The sequence below is a fragment of the Sminthopsis crassicaudata genome, chromosome 1 (assembly GCF_048593235.1).
Source record: "Sminthopsis crassicaudata isolate SCR6 chromosome 1, ASM4859323v1, whole genome shotgun sequence".
Taxonomy (NCBI): Eukaryota; Metazoa; Chordata; class Mammalia; order Dasyuromorphia; family Dasyuridae; genus Sminthopsis; species Sminthopsis crassicaudata.
In genome coordinates, this window is record NC_133617.1 from 260,243,536 (window position 1) to 260,264,593 (window position 21,058).

The 21,058-nt window shown below is 35.5% G+C and overlaps 2 protein-coding genes across 4 annotated transcripts in view; both read left to right on the top strand.

The window, feature by feature from the left end:
- Positions 1-21,058, top strand: part of LOC141549101 (lipoxygenase homology domain-containing protein 1-like) — a 598,160-nt gene that overhangs the window by 79,236 nt on the left and 497,866 nt on the right. For all 3 annotated transcript variants that reach the window (XM_074278423.1, XM_074278432.1, XM_074278441.1), the window contains exons 3-4: positions 2,466-3,119; positions 4,277-4,445. In XM_074278423.1, the coding sequence (XP_074134524.1) occupies positions 2,466-3,119; positions 4,277-4,445 (823 nt within the window). The remainder of the gene's footprint in view (positions 1-2,465; positions 3,120-4,276; positions 4,446-21,058) is intronic.
- On the top strand, positions 9,269-15,274 carry LOC141549115 (oxygen-regulated protein 1-like). The gene has a single exon (XM_074278453.1). The coding sequence runs from the start codon at positions 9,447-9,449 to the stop codon at positions 14,670-14,672; it is 5,226 nt and encodes a 1,741-aa protein (XP_074134554.1). The 5' UTR covers positions 9,269-9,446; the 3' UTR covers positions 14,673-15,274.

Genomic DNA, 21,058 nt, shown 5'->3' on the forward strand with positions numbered 1-21,058 from the left:
CATAATAAATACATGAATTATCAGGCTGTGCATATATGTGTACAGATAGAGATATTATTTATGTGACATTTATATGTGTATGTATGTATGGATATAAATATATACATAGCTAGCTAAATAAATTTTGAAGTGCAAAGAATTCATCACTTAAAATAGATAGAAATAAATATTAAATATTACACATTTTATTTTTCTTGGCAACTCTCTTTTTTATGTTTATCATTATTATTTTTTTGACACTGGGTCTTCCTATCTTACCCAGTGCAGCAGCCATTCCTGGGCACAAAATCTTTGACTTTTCCCATTTTCCATCTAGACTACTTTTCCTGTTCTTAGGCAGCTTGATGACTCCTTTTTCCCAAGTGGTCACCAAATTGGTGCCAGATTTATTGTAGATATTGTCTTTGGCTCAGGACACCCAACTGCAAGCCCTTTATCTGCCTTGGTGTTCCTCAGTAGCAGGGATTACAAGGTTTGCCACCACACCTGGCCATATTTTACCTGCCTTTTTGCTAAATTGGATTCTGAACAGCTTCCTGATTTTATTTTCTACTTTTCCACCTCCATTTATCCATTAAAGACACACACCCTTTACATCTTTGTTTATAGAAATCCTTCTATTTTTTTAACCCCCCTCCCCCTAAGGTGTCATCTCCCATTTGTGTTAATGTTATACCCTTCCCCAATTAGTGTATAAACGCCTTAAGAACAGGGAGTATATTGGCACCTAGCACAGTGTCCTGAATATGTGAGTACATCACCTCTATTGAATTGAATTAATTTATGTTCTATCATGCTATTCTGTCAGTTTATAGAATGAAAAGCATATTGTAACTAAGAAAAATGGATGATTACAAGATAAGAGCAAGAAATGATTGATTGGTGATAGCTCTCATGGCAGAAGAGAAAGCTGTACAGCCCATTAGAGACGTGGCCAGGGCACTCAGGAGAGTACAAAGCAGAATTGATATTAGCATGAATTATTCTTTCTTTTTGGATAATCTTTGTTTCCTATAAATGTATAGGAGAAGTGTGTGACTAAATGAGGACATACGATGACCCACTGCTTATGGAAGTATTTAGCTTGCCCCGTATCAGAACATAATAGCTTAACACATTATTCTTTAGAGTCCTATTTATCCCAACTGATTTACCAGTGTTAACTCCTTAATCTCCATTATAGTTTAGCAGCAGAGGATAATAAGTATATCTTTTAGTTAGATTTCAAAAACCTTCTCTACTGGCTAAAGGAACAGAAGATGCAGTGATGTATTTATAAATGTAAATTTAAATATGAACAGAAAAATGCCTCCCAAGTCCTACTACTGGGGGAAAAAGAACCTATTAACATGGGCACTGTGTAGGAATCTGTTCAGATTGAAATTATCAGTAAAGGATGATATGAATCTAAATGAATGATCTAAATGTGAATGGTTTATTATATTTTTATTATGACACAGATAAAGACCTCATCATTTCTATTTTATAGTTGGAAGAGTAAGTATTAGAGATTATGCAACCTGCTCAAGGTCAAATAAGGGTTTCTTATAGCAGGGATGAAAAAGGATTTCAATTTTGCTGACTCAATTCTTCTACTATATCCTCTACGTTCTCCTCCCCTTCTCCTTTGTGCAGTTTTGCCTTTATTGTCTCAAGTACCATAATTGCTTTCATCCATCGGAAGAAAACATCTAATTTCTATTCTGATCTTTGAATACATTTTCCTAAGGAATATGCAGATAAAATTTGCAAATTACACTGGAGATATATGAAGGAATCTTAGATAACAGCTTGGATCTATTTAAGTGGGTGATTGGGGCCAGATTTACAGCAAGTTTTAAATTACAAATATACTTTTTTTTTTCATCTTCAGAATACTGATTACATTTATTCAATTGGTTCAGTTTTTCTTTAGAATTTATCCTTGTTTCCAAGCTGTGGGGAATGCTCACTGTTTCTTAAAACACCAGTAATTAAGGTGATTTAATACAATCCAAAATGCAATAAAATAGCATAAAACCAAAAAATACAACCCAGAATCAAATACATCCCTTCATAACAGCTCACTTTTCAGTTCAGAAATTATGCTTTTATTAATTAGTGGAAATATGCTGAAGGCTTCCCAGTTCTCTGAAATTTGGTTTTGGAAATTATTGATAGGAGGACCTTATGCAACTTTTAACTATCATAATAGAAGAGATATAACTGTCATAGTACAAGGTATAAGAGATAAAGCAGTGGACTTGAGAGAAAATCCTACCCCAGACACTTAAAAGCCGTGTCATCCTGGATAAGTTACTTAGCTTCTCTGTGCCTCAGTTTCCTCATCTGTAAAATGAGAAGAAGAGGACCTACCATATAGAATTGCAAGGATTAAATAAGATAACAAATGAGTACAAATATTAGCTCTCATTATTGCTATTATTATTATTTGCTTGAATTTTCTTTTTCCTCTTTTTCTCTAGATTCCAAACAAAATGAGTGAAACTCCTTCCACTAACTTTTCAATGATTCATGCAGCTTCATCTGAAGGCCAGTTTTCCTATGCTCGTCACTGCAATGTCATTCAACCAGTTGTGGCCAAAAGAATTAGTTTCTATAAGAGTGGAGACCCTCAGTTCAGTGGGATCCAGATGGTTGTCAACCCTCGCTCTTTCAAGACTTTTGATGCTTTGCTTGACAACTTGTCGAAGAAGGTCCCATTGCCCTTTGGAGTCAGGAATATCAGCACCCCAAGGGGTATCCACAGCATCACCAAGCTGGAGGACCTAGAGGACGGCAGGTCATACATCTGTTCCCACAGGAAAAAAATAAAACCCATTGACCTGGAGAAAGCTCGCCAGAAGCCCCTGCCCTGGCAGAGCAGTAGGCCTGTCAGTGCCCGTCGCCGAGCTGCACAGCTGGCCAGGGCAAAGGACTTTGGCCTGAGTCATCGAGAACTTCCTGCGGTGGTTCAGACACCCAGAAAGCTCTTAGTTTTCAAAAATGGTGATCCCCGGACCAGGCAGCCGATAATTCTGAGCAGGAAGATCACCCAGAACTTTGAGGCCTTTCTGGACCACCTGACTGAGCTCATGCAATACCCAGTTGTGAAGCTGTACACCACAGATGGAAGAAAGGTAAGAACATACATTTGAGAGAAAGCCATTTCTCCTCAGTGATACGGTCACCAACCAGTGAAATGTAGTTTATTCTTTTGCTTTCAGGATGCTTGATCAATAAATCATTTAATGAATTACGTGGGATTAATAAATCTCTTATTAGTACTGTACTTGGCCACGGGGAAGGGGCCCTCCCACCAATCCCTCCAAAAAGAAATCATTCCTGCCCTCAAGGAAAACACTTTTAATTGGAGGAACCATCTTGATAACATTTAAGCTATAATAGCTGCTGTTGAATGGGACTAGAAGTTGTATTTAATCTGAGTGTTTTGGGAGTGGAATTATCTTTGGTTTCCATTTGCTTCCACAAATAAAAAGTGTATATAGGTATCTTTTTTGACTTTAGTATATAACTAGAAGAATATTTTATATAGCAGCTAGAGCTTTCTCTAGCTCAGAGTAGGGTGTAAAATGGGCAACACCTTGAATACTTGTTGGGGTTTGTGGTTGACAATGGGAGGCAGAGGACACATACATCATCTTATATGTTGTTATCTCTTTCAGGCTATACCATAGGATCTTCAGGGAGAGTGGACAAGCCATTTATTTCTTTCCTATTTGCATAATGAGAAATAGTTTATCTTCATAGAGAATCTGCTTTGGAGTCAGGAAGGGCTGGGGTCAAGTTCTTTCTCTGGCATATACTAGCCAGACATGGCCACATGGACACATCACTTAATCTTGGCCCAGACAATTCTTCAAGTTTAAAGCTATAGAAGAATTGATGGATAATAAGAATTTCCAATCTGGGTGTTCTAAGTACAGATGAAATCATAGATGCAAAGAAGAAAAAAAATTATTGAAAGCACCTGGAACTTTCACCCATGGCCTTAGAAGTTTAATAAATTCTTGCTTATTTTCTATAAAACTAGGAGATGTATTGAGCTGATTGGATCAACAATAATAACACTAACAATAATATTAAAATTTTATTTTTATATGGTATTTTAGGTTTACAAAATTCTTTACATACGTGATCTCATATCTGAGATTTAGTTTAGAATTGAAAATGACTATGGGAAGGAGAATAAAATATTCATCATGTGTGGTAGTTGTGTTCATACTTTCCAAAATGCACATTGTTCTGCTGATGTGACCTTTTCTGTTTCTTTGAGGTGCCCAGCCTACAGGCAGTTATACTGAGCTCTGGCGCTGTGGTGGCTGCAGGAAGAGAGCCATTTAAGCCAGGAAATTATGACCTTCAGAAGTACCTGCTTTTTGATCAATCACCAAGGACCTCTAGACACATTTACCCAAAAGGACAAGCTAAACCACAAGGCAGAAGTAAGTCACTTAAAAAATAGAGCTTCTATTTCTATTCAAAGTTTTTGACAGCAAAAGAAAGTACATGTTGAAATGGACCAAGTTTCTATTTTGTAGGAAATCAAATGAAAAAGAAATGAAAATTGAAAGATGTTTCTCATACTAATCTGGTTAGCCCATATATTGAAATGTTTTTTATTGTACTTTTTGATCATGAAAAAAAGGTACCTTCCTGAAATAATATCATCCCCCCTCCTTTCTACACCCTGTGCTAGTTTCAATAAACCAACAGGTTGTATGATGTCTTGCTTCAAGGGGAAAGAAAATGTCATGTTTCCACCTTGTTGAACTCTTCAGTGATATTATAGCTTAGCCCAACATTATTTAGTAAGTAGCATTTGCTTAGTTGAGTAAGTGAATAGAGTCACTATAATTTATCTTTAATTCCATTCATTCCCAACTTTGCAATCCAAGACTTATAAAACCACCTTTCATTAATTTAGGAGAAAGATTCCATGTTCATTCTAGAGAATCAAAAACCTTGGGCTGCTGATAAGAAAATGCTATATAGTGTAATGGGTGCTATGTACAAATATATACATGCACTATATAAATATACACACATATACATGCATATATATATATATATACACATATATATGTGTTATGTGTTTATATATATATATGTATATAATGAATTCAGCTTCAACTGGTTCATAAGATCCAGTTATTAAAGTTTCTGTATGATCATTTACACTTCAAAAACCTTCAAATGTTACAAATTATTGTTTTGGTGATTGTCTAGATCTAAGAAAATAATGAAGAAAATGTTAATAATGAAGATTAAACTTAAAAGTGTGTCTTAGGTACAATTTTTCTTCCTGGAGAAATAGTTTGTTAAGTATTTGCCATTGTAGTAATGGTTCTGGGGCACACTGTTATTGGAGAAAGATTTGGATAAATTATAGTTAGCTTTTTACAATTTTACCTTTTTATTTTAACCCCTTTTGAATATTCTATGTTTTGGAGTGATAGGTAGTGAATGCCTTAATTCTTAAGGAATTAATCTTTGTTTTGTCAGGTACAAAACTCTCTCTCTCTCTCTCTCTCTCTCTCTCTCTCTCTCTCTCTCTCTCATATAACACATACATACACACACACACACACACACACACACACACACACACACACATATATATACCAATTCTTTATATGTAGTCAGATTAATACAATTTGATGGAAATGTATTTCCCATGTTTGTAGTACAGGCATCTAAAGATTTTTAACTGAAGTAGAGGAAAAAATTCTTTGATAAAGTCATCTATAAAAAAGGAAAAGTATCTGTTGTAGAATGTAATTTTATGGATATAACTTATTAATGGTGTAAGGACTATAGTACTATAGACAGAGCTAGGAGAGAGAAGTCACTTTCTCCAACTCCTTCAGTTTACAGGCCCAAGAAGTTAAGTGACTTATATTATGGCCTTTATATAATAGTGATGGGAGCAAGGATTCAAACTCAGGTCCTCTGACCCGGGACTTAGCACAATTTCACACATGATAAGTGCTTAATAAATTCCTGTTGACTTATTTCCAAATACAGTGCTATTTCCCCATTACCAGTTTGCCTCTATTAATGATAGAAAAATAAGGTCATACATATAAAGTAGTGTTGGAAATCTTTAGAAGAAATGAAGTCCTTAATTCTAAAGTATTATGCATTTTCACATGATCCCATAAAAATGATTGAAATAATGATTGAATTGAAAAAAATTGTATTTAAAAAATCAAAAGGAAATATATAGAATCAAGGAGACTCCATGTATCATTTGCATGCTATCCTAATGGGATAGGAGTCAGGTACATCTGCATGCATGCAGATTGTATGCAGTTTTTTTCTTTCTTTTTCTCCCTTCTCCCTTCCTCCCTTCCTCCCTTCCTCCCTTCCTCCCTTCCTCCCTCCTTTCCCTTCCTCCTTCCCTCCTTTCCCTTCCCTCCTTTCCCTTCCCTCCCTCTCTCCCTCCCTCTCTCCCTCCTTTCCTTCCTTCCCTCCTTCCTTCCCTCCTTCCTTCCTTCCTTCCTTCCTTCCTTCCTTCCTTCCTTCCTTCCTTCCTTCCTTCCTTCCCTCCTTCCTTCCTTCCTTTCCTTCCTTCCCTCCTTCCTTCTTTCCCTTCTTCCTTCCTTCCTTCCTTCTTTCCTTCCTTCCTTCCTTCCTTTCCTTTTCTTTCCTTCCTTCCTTCCTTCCTTCCTTCCTTCCTTCCTTCCTTCCTTCCTTCCTTCCTTCCTTCCTTCCTTCCTTCCTTCCTTCCTTCCTTGCCTTTCCTTCCTTCCCTCCTTCCTTCCTTCCTTTCCTTCCTTCCCTCCTTCCTTCTTTCCCTTCTTCCTTCCTTCCTTCCTTCTTTCCTTCCTTCCTTCCTTCCTTTCCTTTTCTTTCCTTCCTTCCTTCCTTCCTTCCTTTCCTTTTCTTTCCTTCCTTCCTTCCTTCCTTCCTTCCTTCCTTCCTTCCTTCCTTCCTTCCTTCCTTCCTTCCTTCCTTCCTTCCTTCCTTCCTTCCTTCCTTCCTTCCTTCCTTCCTTCCTTCCTTTCCTTTCCTTTCCTTTCCTTCCTTCCCTCCTTCCTTCCTTCCCTCCTTCCTTCCTTCCTTCCTTCCTTCCTTCCTTCCTTCCTTCCTTCCTTCCTTCCTTCCTTCCTTCCTTCCTTCCTTCCTTCCTTCCTTCCCTCCTTCCTTTCCTTCTCTCCTTCCTTTCCTTTCCTTCCTTCCCTCCCTCCTTCCTTTCCTTCTTTTCCTTCCTTCTTTCCTTCCCTTCCTTCCTTCCTTTCCTTCCTCCCTCTCTTCCTTCCTTCCTTCCTCCCTGTTTTTCTCTCTCCCTCTCTCTCTATTTCCCACCCTCCCGATCCCCCCTTTCTTTCTCTTGTTTTAAATAATACTTTCAAGGAAATAAAGTACATTCTAGGTCTCTCTTTCTTTCCACAATGCCACAGTTTATAGTAATTTCTGCCTACGTTTGCAATAAAAAAGGACCTCAGGCTAAGTTCCTAAACACTGAGAGAATCTGCTCAAGTTAAATACCACATATAGCTACCAGTGTGCCACTGAAAAGGCCAAAACGCATTTACTGATACCCTAAAATGACAATAAAAGGACCAGTGGGTACTTGAAGATGATGAGAATTTAATTGAAGAGTCATTTGCCAATTAAAAACAATAACAGAATAAAATAAATGTACTCTGGATCCCAGTTTTGTTCCTGCTCTGCTGGAGATGTTTGTGTTGTCTTAGCTTAGTCAGAGGATATTCTTTTTGGTAATAGATCACTGAATCTAAGAGATTCTACACATTTCTTTCTGGAGAAATTTCGTTTCTGAAGGAGTTACTCTTGAGACTATCTTTTGAAATGAACGTAAAAGTGATTGCTAAAACAGGTACAAAAATAAGGGAGGGGCAGCCAGAGTAATTCACATGAGATTTATTTTCTTTGTAAAAGGTAAATAAAACTAAAAAATAAATTTTAAAAATGGAGTTGATTTACTTGAAGAGAAATAGATGCTAAGATGATTATAGTGATGATAATAGGGATAGCAACTGGTCCAATGATTTTATGGGTATAAGAAATTTCCAAATAGGGAAGGTCTTTCTATCTATGCAACTCAATATCTTCTGTGCAATCCACAGTTTTAGAGAGGTTAAGTGACATGTCCTTAGCTTGTATGTAGTAGATGTGGAAATTGAATCCTGCTAGAACTAGACGTGTGGCAAACTATGTATTATATACTATGCCCCATTGCTTCATGTGATAAAAGTAACAAATTTGTGTAGCACTTTGAGGTTTGCAATGCATTTTATTGAAATATTTCTCTTATTGAAATATCTTCACAGCATCCCTGTGAAATAAGTGCTATAGTTATTATCAACCTAACTGTATGACTCAGTGTTCTAGGCATCTCTTTATCACTAATGAAGATGAAATTAAAGCAATTGTAAGTAGTTATTCTGCCAAATTATATGCCCATGAATCAATTTAATTGAAATGGAAGAATATTTACAAAAGCATAAATTGCCTACGTTATATTTGCTTGTATTCTAAATGTGTATGTCTTTCACATTATTTGCTAATTTTTATAGTTGCATTGTACAGAAATTCAGTTTATTTTTTCTCCCAGAATGATTGTTACTTTGTGATGCACAGCTCATGGTTGTCATATATTGTTTGCCTTTATTCATGACAAGAATTTTGCATGTGAGAAATGTCTTTTATGCAGCCAACTTAATAAAAAAAAGTTGAAAAATGAGAAAAAAAGAGCAAGTGAGGGATATTGACCTTAGATAGTAGAATAAATTGCTGACCTGCTTTGGCAGAAGAAGCTTCCTCATTGGGAATTTCCTTTACTAATGAAATCACAGGTTTGGTTCAAGAAACAGTAGCAACAAGAACAACATAGCATATTTTATATGTGAGAGCTAAAAATGTCCAATGGATTGTGATTTATGGGGGAACAATTTCCAAACATGGTGGAATATGGAAGCCTTATTCAAAGTATACAAGTACATTGCCATGGCCCATATGGGACCAATCTAAAATGAGCTGTGCTATCATTATAGAAAAAATAATTGAAAATTTATATTTATATTTTACCAATTATCTAATTTTATTTGAGCTATTGTTTATATTCTCCTCTAATAATTGGTTTCTTTTTCTATTTTTTCCCCTACCTTTTTCTTTTGCTGCCTCTCTCCATTTGGATTCTTTGTCTTCTTCACCTCTGCGCTGTGTGGTGATTTTGGGTGATATTTATTCTTGAAATCTTGAAAGTGATTATCCGCAGACAATCCAGTCCAAGGTCTCAGATTTACTCTGTTTCTTCTGACAAAATTTATAGTAATGATAATAATTCAGACTGCTCTTTTGCCCATAACAATTACCTGGGCTTAGAAAAAAATGATTCTCAGGCTTGTGAGGATGTATCAATAGTACCTTCTGAAGATGACATTGAAAAATCAATTCTTGTTAATCAAGATGGCACTATGACAGTTGAGATGAAAGTTCGATTCAAGATAAAAGAAGAAGAGACTATAAAATGGACAACTACTGTCAGTAGAGCCGGTCTTCCTAATAATGACAAAAAGAGTGAGACATGCAGTTTTCTGGCCAGCACAGAAGATCAGTCACCTGCTATAGAAATTTCCACATGTACCAAATCTATAGATGTCCCATCCTTGGAAAAATGTGAAAATGAAGAGGAAAGCTTGACAAAACAAAGAAATCCTCAAGTGACAGGCAGAGAATGTGACATTTATAATGATACTGTTTGGGAGGACACCCTTGTGAACACAGATATTGATGAGATGCCTAGAGATCAAGTCAAACATCATTTTCATCGGCCTCCAACACCTGGTCCGAGAAGAGTACGTCAAAAGAAGTCTCTGGTAGAGAGCATTACTTTGGTATCTGAAACAGAAGTTGAAGAAAAGATGATTGGGCAATTTTCCTATAGTGAAGAAAGAAAAGATGGAGAAAGCAAATCTGAATATCACATGTTCACACGTTCTAGCAGTAAAATGTCATCAGTGACTAATAAACCACAGCTTTCTGAGTTCAATAGTGATAATTCACTGAAATCTTCTCTAGAAAGCAAAACTGAAGATAGGATGCTTTTGTCTAGCCCCCAAAGTGGTAGCCTCATAGAAATTACAAGTCAAAAGACTTTGGAGGTGAACCAAATTGATAGTTTGTCACAAATTGTCCAGGATAAATCAGTATTGGAAGAAGGCATACCTTGTGTGAAGAACTTTATATCTAATGATGCAATAAATGACAGGATTAGACCTTTTACAACAGATGTTGCTCACTTTTGTGTTAGTGAGTCTGGAACTGAACTGTCCCATGGAGAAATTATTTCTGAAGTACCCACCTCAGTAGATCTCTCTCCTGTAACCACCAGCATTGATAGACTAGTGAGTGAATTTGCTCAGTGTGGAATAACAAATACCCCTTCCAGTGAAAGGCTGATTTTATCCTCAGGATCCAGAAAGAAAAAGGGGAAAAAGTCTCAATTGCAAGTGGTAAATTCAGAACAGAGTCAACACCACAAGGAGAATGCAACTAAAAAAAATATTAACAAGAATGAGAAGGTAGAGTTCAACAGTGAAACTACCCAGGAAGACATGTCACAGAGCTCACACTGTACAGAAAGAACAGTGGTACTTAGGGTGGGAAGCAAGAAAGCAGCCAAAAGTACTGTCTATGAAAATAGTGTGTCTTCTAAAAGTAACCTAAACCTCTCAATTTCCAAGATACTCCCATCAATTAAATTCCTGGCTGCTAGAAGAATCAAGGATAATGGACATTTTTTAGGTAAAGCAAAACACAAATCAATTAAAAAAATGAGCTTTTCAGGATCTACAAAAAAAGAAAATAGTCTGGAGAAAAAAGATTTTCCTCAGAATGACATTAAATATGGCAAAAATACTCTTGGTATTGAAGATGCACGCCACATACGTAATGCCAGGGACCAGGTCCCCAAGCCTTTGTATGCACAAAAGTCGGTGGCAGCAGGATACATGACAGGAACTGAAAAGAAGAATAGTTTTTCAAAAGAGAATAATTTAAACACATCTCTAAGAAATCAGAAAAAGCAAAAACTAAGTAAATTAAAGTCAGATGCTGCTGAAAATAAACAGCGTCGTTCCAGAACCTGGGATCATTCACTCACTTCTCTGAAAAAAAATGATTTTCAAGATGATATTGCTCATCATTCTGTTCAGAATTACATACAGACCTGGTTGCAAAATGTATTTCCACCTCCTATTTTACCATCTGAGAAATTAACTCTAGTAAATAAAAAGGAAGGAGACATGGGGAATTATTCTGGAGATTGTCTTTTTAATCTTATCCAAGCTGTTTCTGAAAAGGAAAGTGAAGCTATTATAGGAAGCAAGACACAGACAGCTTCAAATCCTCCCCTGAATGATAGTTGTGAAGGAGTGGCAAGTAACTCTCCCACTAAACAGGACAGTGTTGAAGAACTTGCCAAAGAAATCTATGAAAGACAGATTGGATCTCTGACTAATGCTTCCTTGGTGTCTTTGGAAGAACAAGTTACACCCTCAGTCTTCCATGAATATGAGATCAAGAACCAAGCAACTAATGAAGAGACTCACCATTCCACCAAAAATTCTGAGGTAGACATTGATCTCCAGGGAAAAAAACCAGATTTAAAAAAACAAAGCGTGGAGGCAGAAGTTCAAGTTAGTGCTGGAGACAATAGTGTGATTATGAACAACATGCCAACAGATCTTTTGTCTGGACTATTGCTTCACCAAATGCAAGCATTTGTTCTAAACCTTCAAAAAAATCAAAATGGAACTGTTAAAATACCATATCCGCTTTTAGATTTTTCTTCTCTTTCTTCTCCCTTATATAGTTCATCCACTAACCTACTTTTAGGTTGGCTATTGTTATTAAACCTAAAGGGAAGTTTGGATACCATCTGTCAAGGTGATAACTTCAACATGACCTCTAAGTCTTCAGAAATATTTACCTTGTTGGAATTTTTGAAGAATGTTGCCATTGTAGAAAAAGCTGATGATTTGAAAACTGCTGTTTCACACTTGAAGGAGTCAGCCACAACTTGTTTAGGACTCATTGGGAAAGAACAAATCCCCATGGATGTTTCTGGAAATTCATCTCCAGATGAAATTAAAAATGGAAATGAAAAGAACAAGGAAGTTTATGCTTTGAATGAAGGCAACTCTATCGAGGACTATGGCACTGAAGAAACCTCCATTTCCCATGAGATTTCTGCTCTCAGCAATGCTTTTTTTCCCACTGAGGATCAGACTTGCTGTTTAGAGGAGTCCTGTTTGCTGGAAGAAGACTTTTCCCATAATGGTGGCGAGGAAGAAAGTGAGATCTGTACCTTTATGTCATCTTGCCCACCTGAAGAAGACTGTGTTATGAGTAAGACTTGTGTTCCAAATGACATTTTAGATTCAGAGGAAAAAAATGACAATTTGGAATTGATTGAAGAATTAGAAAAGTTAGATAGATTACAAGAGGACCTCATTATGTCAGAGGAGCTAAATAACTTGAGTATTCATGAATTAGTGGCATTTCAAAATGAGAATATGGGGAGTTTAAGTAATTGTAGTCCTTTCCCAAATGAGACAATAATGGAGCCTAGTGAAAAGCAAGACGAGATTCCTCTGGCAGAATTTCAAAATGGTGTGTTAAATGAATCTCAGGATAAAAATACAGATATGTCATTTGATAAGGAAGACTCAAGGACTTCTGAGGAACCAGGCTCAACAACTAAGAGTATGACTTCAGGGGAAAGAAATATTTCAGAACTAGAATCCTTTGAAGAGATAGAAAATCAGGACAAAACTAACTTTAATGTACAGGAAAATGCAAGAGGAGGGCAAGCTAACTTGGGAGCAAGAGAGAAGATAACAAATAAAAATCCAGAATTAATTGCTTTGTCTGATGGAGGTATGGAAGAAGAAAAAAGGAATGATGAATATTGTGAGAAGAGACTGACTAAAGTACCATCTTTAGACTTTTGTTATGATTCAAAGCAAAGTCCAGAAAAGGACGCCCATGAAGGAGAAAATAATGTGCAAGTAAAAATGAAAATGATCAGTAGAAATCATTCAAATCCATCTCTTGAATCTAGAAAATGTTTTAAAAGTCCAGTAACTTCTGATTTGTCAGATTATAGGCCAGATACTGAGAGTGAACCTAGATATAAAACATCCAGTGACCTGACAAATGAAAGTGGGGAGGAAATAGTTCAGGAGAGAGCATATAATACTGGGTTTGTAAAAAGAACTATTGAAAGGCTTTATGGTAAAGAAGAAACTATTAAACCTTGTCTTCTTATTGGGTCTAAAAATGAATCTCGAGCATTTCAAGCCAGTTCTTCAGAATCTATTCTTGGTACTCAGAAAGCAAGTCCTTATCAAAGAGCAAGTCAGTGTCAGACATTTAATTCTCCTCGGCAAGTGTCACACTATACATCCACATTACAAAGCTCTTGGGAGGAAGAAATACCTGATGATATTACTTGTGCTGAAGATGCTTCTTCCATACCATCTACTAATGGAGTGAAAGTCAATCATCATGGACAAAATGTCCTAGAACATTGTATGGAACAAAATAATCATTCCAAGATTGTTAGGGGTACAGATGAGGGTGTCCTGATAGACAAAGGCAAATGGCTCCTAAAAGAAAACCATCTGTTAAGATTATCCTCCCTTGAGAACACTGGTATGTATGGCAATGTGGATACCACATCAGTAGATACACTACTTGATAACAATAGTGATGAAATTCCATATTCACATTTTGGAAATTTGGGCAAAGCCCTGGCTGATATATCTTCTTCAGAACTTGAAGAAATGGCTCAACCCCTTGAACCTAGATGTAATTATTTTAATATGCCTCATGGTAGTGATTCAGATCCTTTTCATGATGATTCATTAAGGATACAAAATAAAACTGTCAACACTGATAGTATACCAAATCTTCATGAAAACATGGAGGATAATCAGCAACTAGACAAGGTATGCACAGCTCTTGCCTGTGTATATACCATGCCTGGGAACAAGGTACATCCTGTGGGACATCCTGTAATCACTGAAGGACCTGTAAAAAGCCAGTCATCACCTTCCATTAATAGGAATAGTGCGATTCTTCAGGAAGGTGATTCTTTGGATAAGCTCTATGCTGTTTGTGGTCAGCATTGTCCAATATTAACTGCTGTTATTCATTCAGTTAATGAAAATGCCAGGGGATTTGTGTACCGGAAAGCATCTGACATTGAGAATTTGGGGGGCTTCCATTTATGGACTTTAACACCTCCCCATTTACTAGGCTCAGACAACAGTTCTTTTAGAGATGAGAATAATAATGTGAATGTGAAAAAGACCCTTATGGATAATATTAGCAGTGACACATTTGCCAGATTTTATTTGAATTCTACACTTGATTTGATTAAAAGAAAGGATTTTGGAATGCTTAACTCCTTAGCCACAGAGAATGGATACTATCTAAAGGAATGTGAAATGTATTCAAGAAAAAGATTTTATGTATGTTTCCTGCAAGCACAGTTGTTTGTGAAGGATAAAATGAATTCAAATAAACAAGGCTCCAGCAATCAGGAAAATGAAATCTCAATAGCAGTTGATGAGAATAACAACTTATTAAATAACAGATGCCAAAGCTCAAGAACACAAAAACCAAATGGTTAGGAAGAATATCCATTGAATTTCCTTTTTGAGATATTTGGGAGGAAGCTGCCAATTGGTCTTGTCCAAGGTTGTGAGACATCTTTTAATGTTATATATTAAAAAAAAAAAAAGATTTCTGAAAATGGTTGGGTAAAAATGCTTTCTTTAGCAAAGAAGAAAAGGTGCTAAATTTACCTGATTTTGAAAGTAACAATTAAAAAAAACCCTAAACAATTCCATAGTTACCATGGCTTTTTCATAACCTAGAACACCCTAATTCCTTTTCCTTGGCATTCCAAGTTCTTTATTTTCTTCTAAGTCTATCTGTATGAGATAACTTTTCCTGGACAAGCTCATAAGGAAGACTGTCTTTAAGTCTTAATTATAGCAGGATTCCCAGAATCCATTTGTTGTTTGTTACTTTCATTTGTGAATGTTACTGTCTTTTTTTTTTTTTTTAATGTCTTTCCAAATGTGAATATTATCCCACTGCCTTTCTCCTCTTTGAGGTTTAGAAGTACCTCAAGGCCAGAGACAGGATCTTTATTCCTTTTATAGCCTCCTTATTCCTGGAATCTAGTATAGAACTTTGAAGCACCCAATAAAAGCATTTTTTAAAAGAACCTTGAGTGTCCCCTAATTTATACTTCAAAACCTTATTTATTGTTTCTTCTACTGGAGGATAAGTTGGTGTTTTGTTTTGTCAATGTTTTTAAATTTGCACTTTATTCTACCATTTTCTATTCCTATAGTACCTTACTTTCTCCCTTTCATCTTTAAAAATATATATATGTATATATTTTTCCATTCAGAAAAAAATTTATCTTTTCTTCTTCCCATTCACAGTCTGTCCCCCAATTTAGAATGAAAGAAAACAAACATATAAAGTCAAGCAATAGAAATTTCCACATTGGCCATAATCAAAAATATACATTTATTTCATGCTCTTGGTTCTTTACCTCTCTATCAGGAGGTGAGTATTATTTTCATGATTAATTCTCTGGAATCATCATTGGTCATTATGCTGATCAGAATTCCTAATTCTTTTAAAGTTTTTTGTCTTTACAATATTGTTGTTATTGTATAAATTGTTCTCTGGTTCCAATTATTCCATTCTGTATCAGTTCACATAGCTCTTTCTAAATTTCTCTGAAACCATCCTCTTTATTTAAAACAAATAATATATAATTACATTTATAAGCCATATCTTGTTCCACATTCCCCAAATTATGGGCACTTTCTTTGATACCATTTGTTTTCCATCTCAAAAAAAGTTATACCATTTTTATACATTTTAGAGATTGTTTTGCTTAGAACTAATCCGTTCTTTAATTCACTTTAAAAATTCCTCCTTTCCTTCTCCTATTTTCCTCATATTTCTTTGATAAGTGATATGTATTTCTCGACCCAACTCATTGTGTGTATATTTGTGTATTCTTTCTTCTTTTAACTGGTTTACATGAGAATGAAATTCAGGTGTCATTTGCTTTTTACTCATGTCCTCCTTATTGTTTGTTCAGATATCTACTTGGACACCCTGGTTATATGAGATAATTTTTGATAACTCATGATTTTCAAGTATATTCCTTTCTTCCTCTTTTTCCAGTCTTGTTTTAAAATCATCAATTCATGAATAAAGTCCAGGACTTATCAAATTATGACCCTTGATAGGGCTCAGAAAAGACATATGTTTCTTATCATACTTGAAAGACCAGTTTATGCTTGTTTAGTCCCTTATGAACAGCTGGTACAGTGTACAGAGCATTTGGCTGGGAATCAGAAGGATTCATCTTCTTGAGTTCAAATGTGTCCTCAGACACTGTGACCCTGGACAACTTAACCTGTTTGCCTCAGTTCCTTATTTGTAAAATAAATTGGAGAAAGAAATGACAAAGCATTTCAGTGTCTTTGCCAAGAAAACTCCAAATTGGGTCACAAAGAATAAGCACAACTGAGCAACTATAAAGTTCTTTATGATTGTATATTTATTACTACCTTTTTTTTCTTAACTCCTATATGTGAACTTCAAAGTTTCCACACCTGTCTGGTCTTTTGATCCTCAATGTTACACATCCTCTTTCTCATTCAAGGCTAATTTCTGGGTTATGTTCAGTTTTACTGGCTGCTATTTTAGTGCTATATTTAGTGCATATCTTTTCCCTTTTGGAATATTATATTCCAAGTTTTTTTCCTTTACAGTAGAGACCAGTAAATCATCTGGGATCCTGAGTGTAGTACTTTAATTCTTTCTTGCTTGCTATTGGCAGTAATTTTTCTTTGACTTAGAAATTCTTGGTAGTAGTCATGATGTTCCTGGGAATTTTTATTTTGAAATTTCAGGAGGATTCTTCCTATTTTTGCCTCTGAACCTAAGAAATCAGTAGTTTTCTTTTCTTCCCTTTCATCCCAAGGCAATTGGGATTACTTGTCCAGAGTCACCAGCTTGTAAGTGTTAAGTATTTGAAGATGGATTTGAACTCAAGTCCTTGACTCCATGACCATTGCTTCATCCACTATCATCTAACTGTCTCTACAGTTTTCTTTAAAGATCACATGAAATAGGATGTGTAGGCTCTTTATTTAGAAGGGGGAAATAAGGAGGAGGATTCATGACTTTCAGATTGTAATGATTGTATTTTTTTCCCTTAATATGTTTTTTCAAGTGTCTTCCTCTTCCTTTTCATCCCTCCACCTTTCTTTTCCTACTCTCCTCTCCTCTTTCCTTTTCTCCTTCCTTGTTAATTCTTTCCAATTCTTCTACAGTCCTATTTTTTCAATTTTTCCTCAAGCACTTTCATTTCATTTATAAAAACATCTAAGAACTTTAAAAAACTCTTGCTTCATAGTTTCTACAAAATTTAGTTGAATTGTACCTATATCGTACTTTTCTTTGAGACTTTACTTATAAATGTTCCAGTTTTTTCCTTCTGAGTTTGTGTCTTACTATAAGATATCATAATAGCTCTTTAATCTGCCAGGCTAGTTTTTTATTTTGGACTTGATGGTTGGATGGAGCACTGTGTATTTCTGGAGAGGAGATCAATGTGCTCCTGGTTGCTACTTCTCCTGGGTATTGAGTGTTATGTTATTGTAGGATCTCAGGGATCCACTCAGGCTGGGACCGCAATCTTTCAGTGCTGATCTGATTCAGGATCTGAATACTGCTTTCCGGGTCTGAGCTCTTCAAATTTCTGATCTGTATGTGCATCTGAACAATAGTATACTGTTGCTTTACTCAGCCCCTACTAGCCAGATGAAAAGCTCTATTGGGTTAGAATGACAGAACTGCAGGATCTCTTTTGGTTTGAGATTCCTGCCCTGGTTGATTTTTCTGAAGGTTTAAGACAGCTAGAAGCTGGAACGGAGACTCTACTTTGTTTCTGGAATATCAGTCACATTTCCTACATTCCTACATGACCAGAATGCCATCCTTAGGTGTAGATCTCTTCCTCAGTCCACCCTGGATCTTTCACAGAACTGAGTAGTGAATAACAGCTTTCAGTTATCTCCTGTTCTTACTACAGTGCCCTGGTATAAAACTTCTCCCTGTCTGATTGAATGCTTAGTAGGCAGCTAAGTAAGTGCAGCAGATAGCCCGTCCTGGAGTCAGGGAAAATCCTGGAAACAGGATTCCAAAGGATTAATGATGAAAATGTTACTTCAGTTCAAATCTGGTTCAAAGATGTGCTACTCTCATTTAACCCTGTTTACCTCAGTTTTCTCATCTGTAAAATGAACTGGAAAAGGGAATGGCATTCCAGTGTCTTTACTAAGAAAACTCCCTAATGGGATCAGAAAGAATAATACACAACTGGGAAATGAGTGAACATTAATAGGCAGCAAGTTCCTACCTATTCCTTTCCCAGGATACGTAGATCTATCTTTTTATAACCAGGACTAGAAAAATGACTCACTATGATGTTAAAAAAAATTGCCCATTGGTATTTGATCTGCATTTTAGACATCTATTTGGAAGAATTTAAAGGGTGGGGGAACTTCGTGGTTTGCTGAATTTCTTCTACTTGACCATATTTGCTGTACTTACTTTTCTCATCTAAAGTCACTTTTTCTGTGTCTTTCCCTCTCTCCATTTTTTCCTCCCTTGTTTTTTTTTCATGCTTGTATGCAAATATGATCAGGTCTTCTATATTGTTAAAAACTCACTTGTATTCTGTATCACAAATACAAATGTACAAAAATGTACTTTGTCTTAGTATTGATATTCCTTTGACACTTTGATTTTTTATCTCTTCTTCCTTTTCCCCCAAAACTTCTAAAAAAATCATCTTTATTCTTTCTATTTTCTCAGCACTCATCTTCCCCAAGATACTTTCTGCCAGGTTTTTATCCTCACCTATCTACTATAACTATAGTCTCATAGACTACTAATGACCTTTTATTTATGATACAGTATTCTTTTTCTTAATCTTAAATCTCTTTGACTCTGCAGACTGATATTGAAGGACTTTTAAAATCTAGTTCCAACTTATTTTTAAGGTCTTATTTCTCATTATATTCCTTCACACCTTCAACATTTTAATTTTTTTCTCCTGTTACCCAATCTTAAACTTTCTTGGTTCTAGTCATTGTTGCAGGCTGTTCCCCCATTCCTGAAACATATTCTTTCACATTTTACCTTTTGAAATTCTTTCCTTTCTTCAGCCCTTGTTTATGTATAATCTCTCTCCATGAAGCTTTCCCTAATTTTCTTATTTCTCAACTAAAGGAACTCTTACTTCAAATTTCTTACAGAATTAAAAAATTTTTTTCATTCTGCATCATATTAATGTTTCTACAAACTTTATTCCCTCATTCAATTTTAAGTTCCTCAAGGACTAGGACTACTTTTCATATTTAAAGTAATAAGCATTTATTAAGCACCTACTATTTGTCAGACACCATACCCATCTCTATGTTCCTAATCTAACATAATGTTTTACACATAATATACTTTATAAATATTTTGGAAGTATATGAAGTTGAATGGGCCTACAATTAGAAAAATTAAAGGACTTAAGAACATCAGCCAAGAATGGTATTTTAGTTACTGTTTTTTTGAAATAAATTATTGTAAAGTTCTTCTGTAATTTTCCAGTTTTTCTCCTTGAATGTGGTTAGCTTGATTTTCTCAGAACATGACATCATATTCCTGGAGGTCATTGCACAAAATGGTAAAAAAAAATTTTTTTCTCCAACACAAGGGCAGAAAAATTGAACACACTAAATTATTTCTCTGGTACCCTGCTTATGAACCCTAGTTTTAAAAAATATCACTAAAATGGTGAACAATAGAGTTCCAGAAAAAAATGAAAAAAACAATGGATTGGAAATTTGGCCCCTTAGGAAAAAAAAGTTAAGGGAATTGGATAGTTTAGTTTAAAAATGGGAAGACAGAAGGATACTTTAAAAACTGTCCAGATATAAAGAGTCATGAGTGCCATGTTGACTACATTGTTCAGTTTATGATTTATTGTGTTTAAAAATGTGTCAAAAAAGGTGTAAAACAAAATGGAATCACTGTGTTAGCACCATAGAATCCCAGAGTCTGAAAAATTTGTGAAATTTACTTAGCCAAGCTTCCAATACAATGCAGAAATCCTTTCTAACATCCCTGACTATTGGTTGTCATGCTCTTTTTAAATTTTTCAATGACAGCCTGTCAAAAGCTCATTCCATTTTGGAGTTATACTGAATAAATCTAACATCTCAGCTATGGGATAATCCCTCAAATATTAAAAGAGATTTATGGCATTCTTCTTTTCTCACTACCCTGCCTCAAGTTTTAACTCACATTAAAATACCATACATAGGTCAAAGAATCATAGGATAAATCCACATATTAGCTTTTTTGATATCTAGGTGATATTATTAGCTAATATTGAGTAAATTAAATTGCCAAATCTTTTTCATTTGAGTTGCTCTTAAGTCAATCTTTCACTATCTTACATACACTTAATTTTTTGGACCTCATTATGTGTGTATGCATATAGGCATTTTTTTAGCTGTTTGCAAAAGTTTAAGAGGATGTGAGAGTTGGTTATACTTCTTCCTACTATCTGATTATTTTGGCTCCACTTTTCCTCATCTGTCCTCACTTTCATATTCTTTCTGTATGATGCTTTCCCCCTTTCCCTTTTTCTCAAAATGAGAAATGAAATTATTAGAAACAAGTCAAAAATTTAGATTATTTCCCACATCACCAATCACCCCCACAAAACAAAACAAAAACCCAAACTTATTAGATCTTGCTAGTTTTGTGATTCAAATTAGATTAGTACCATTTATATCCTTCATTTGGCTAGTATTTCTGTGATGTATAATCATAATATTATTTCTGAGCCTCACTTTTTAGTTTTACTATTATTTACTATTATTCTTCTATTCTTAAGTTTGTGGATTTCCACTTA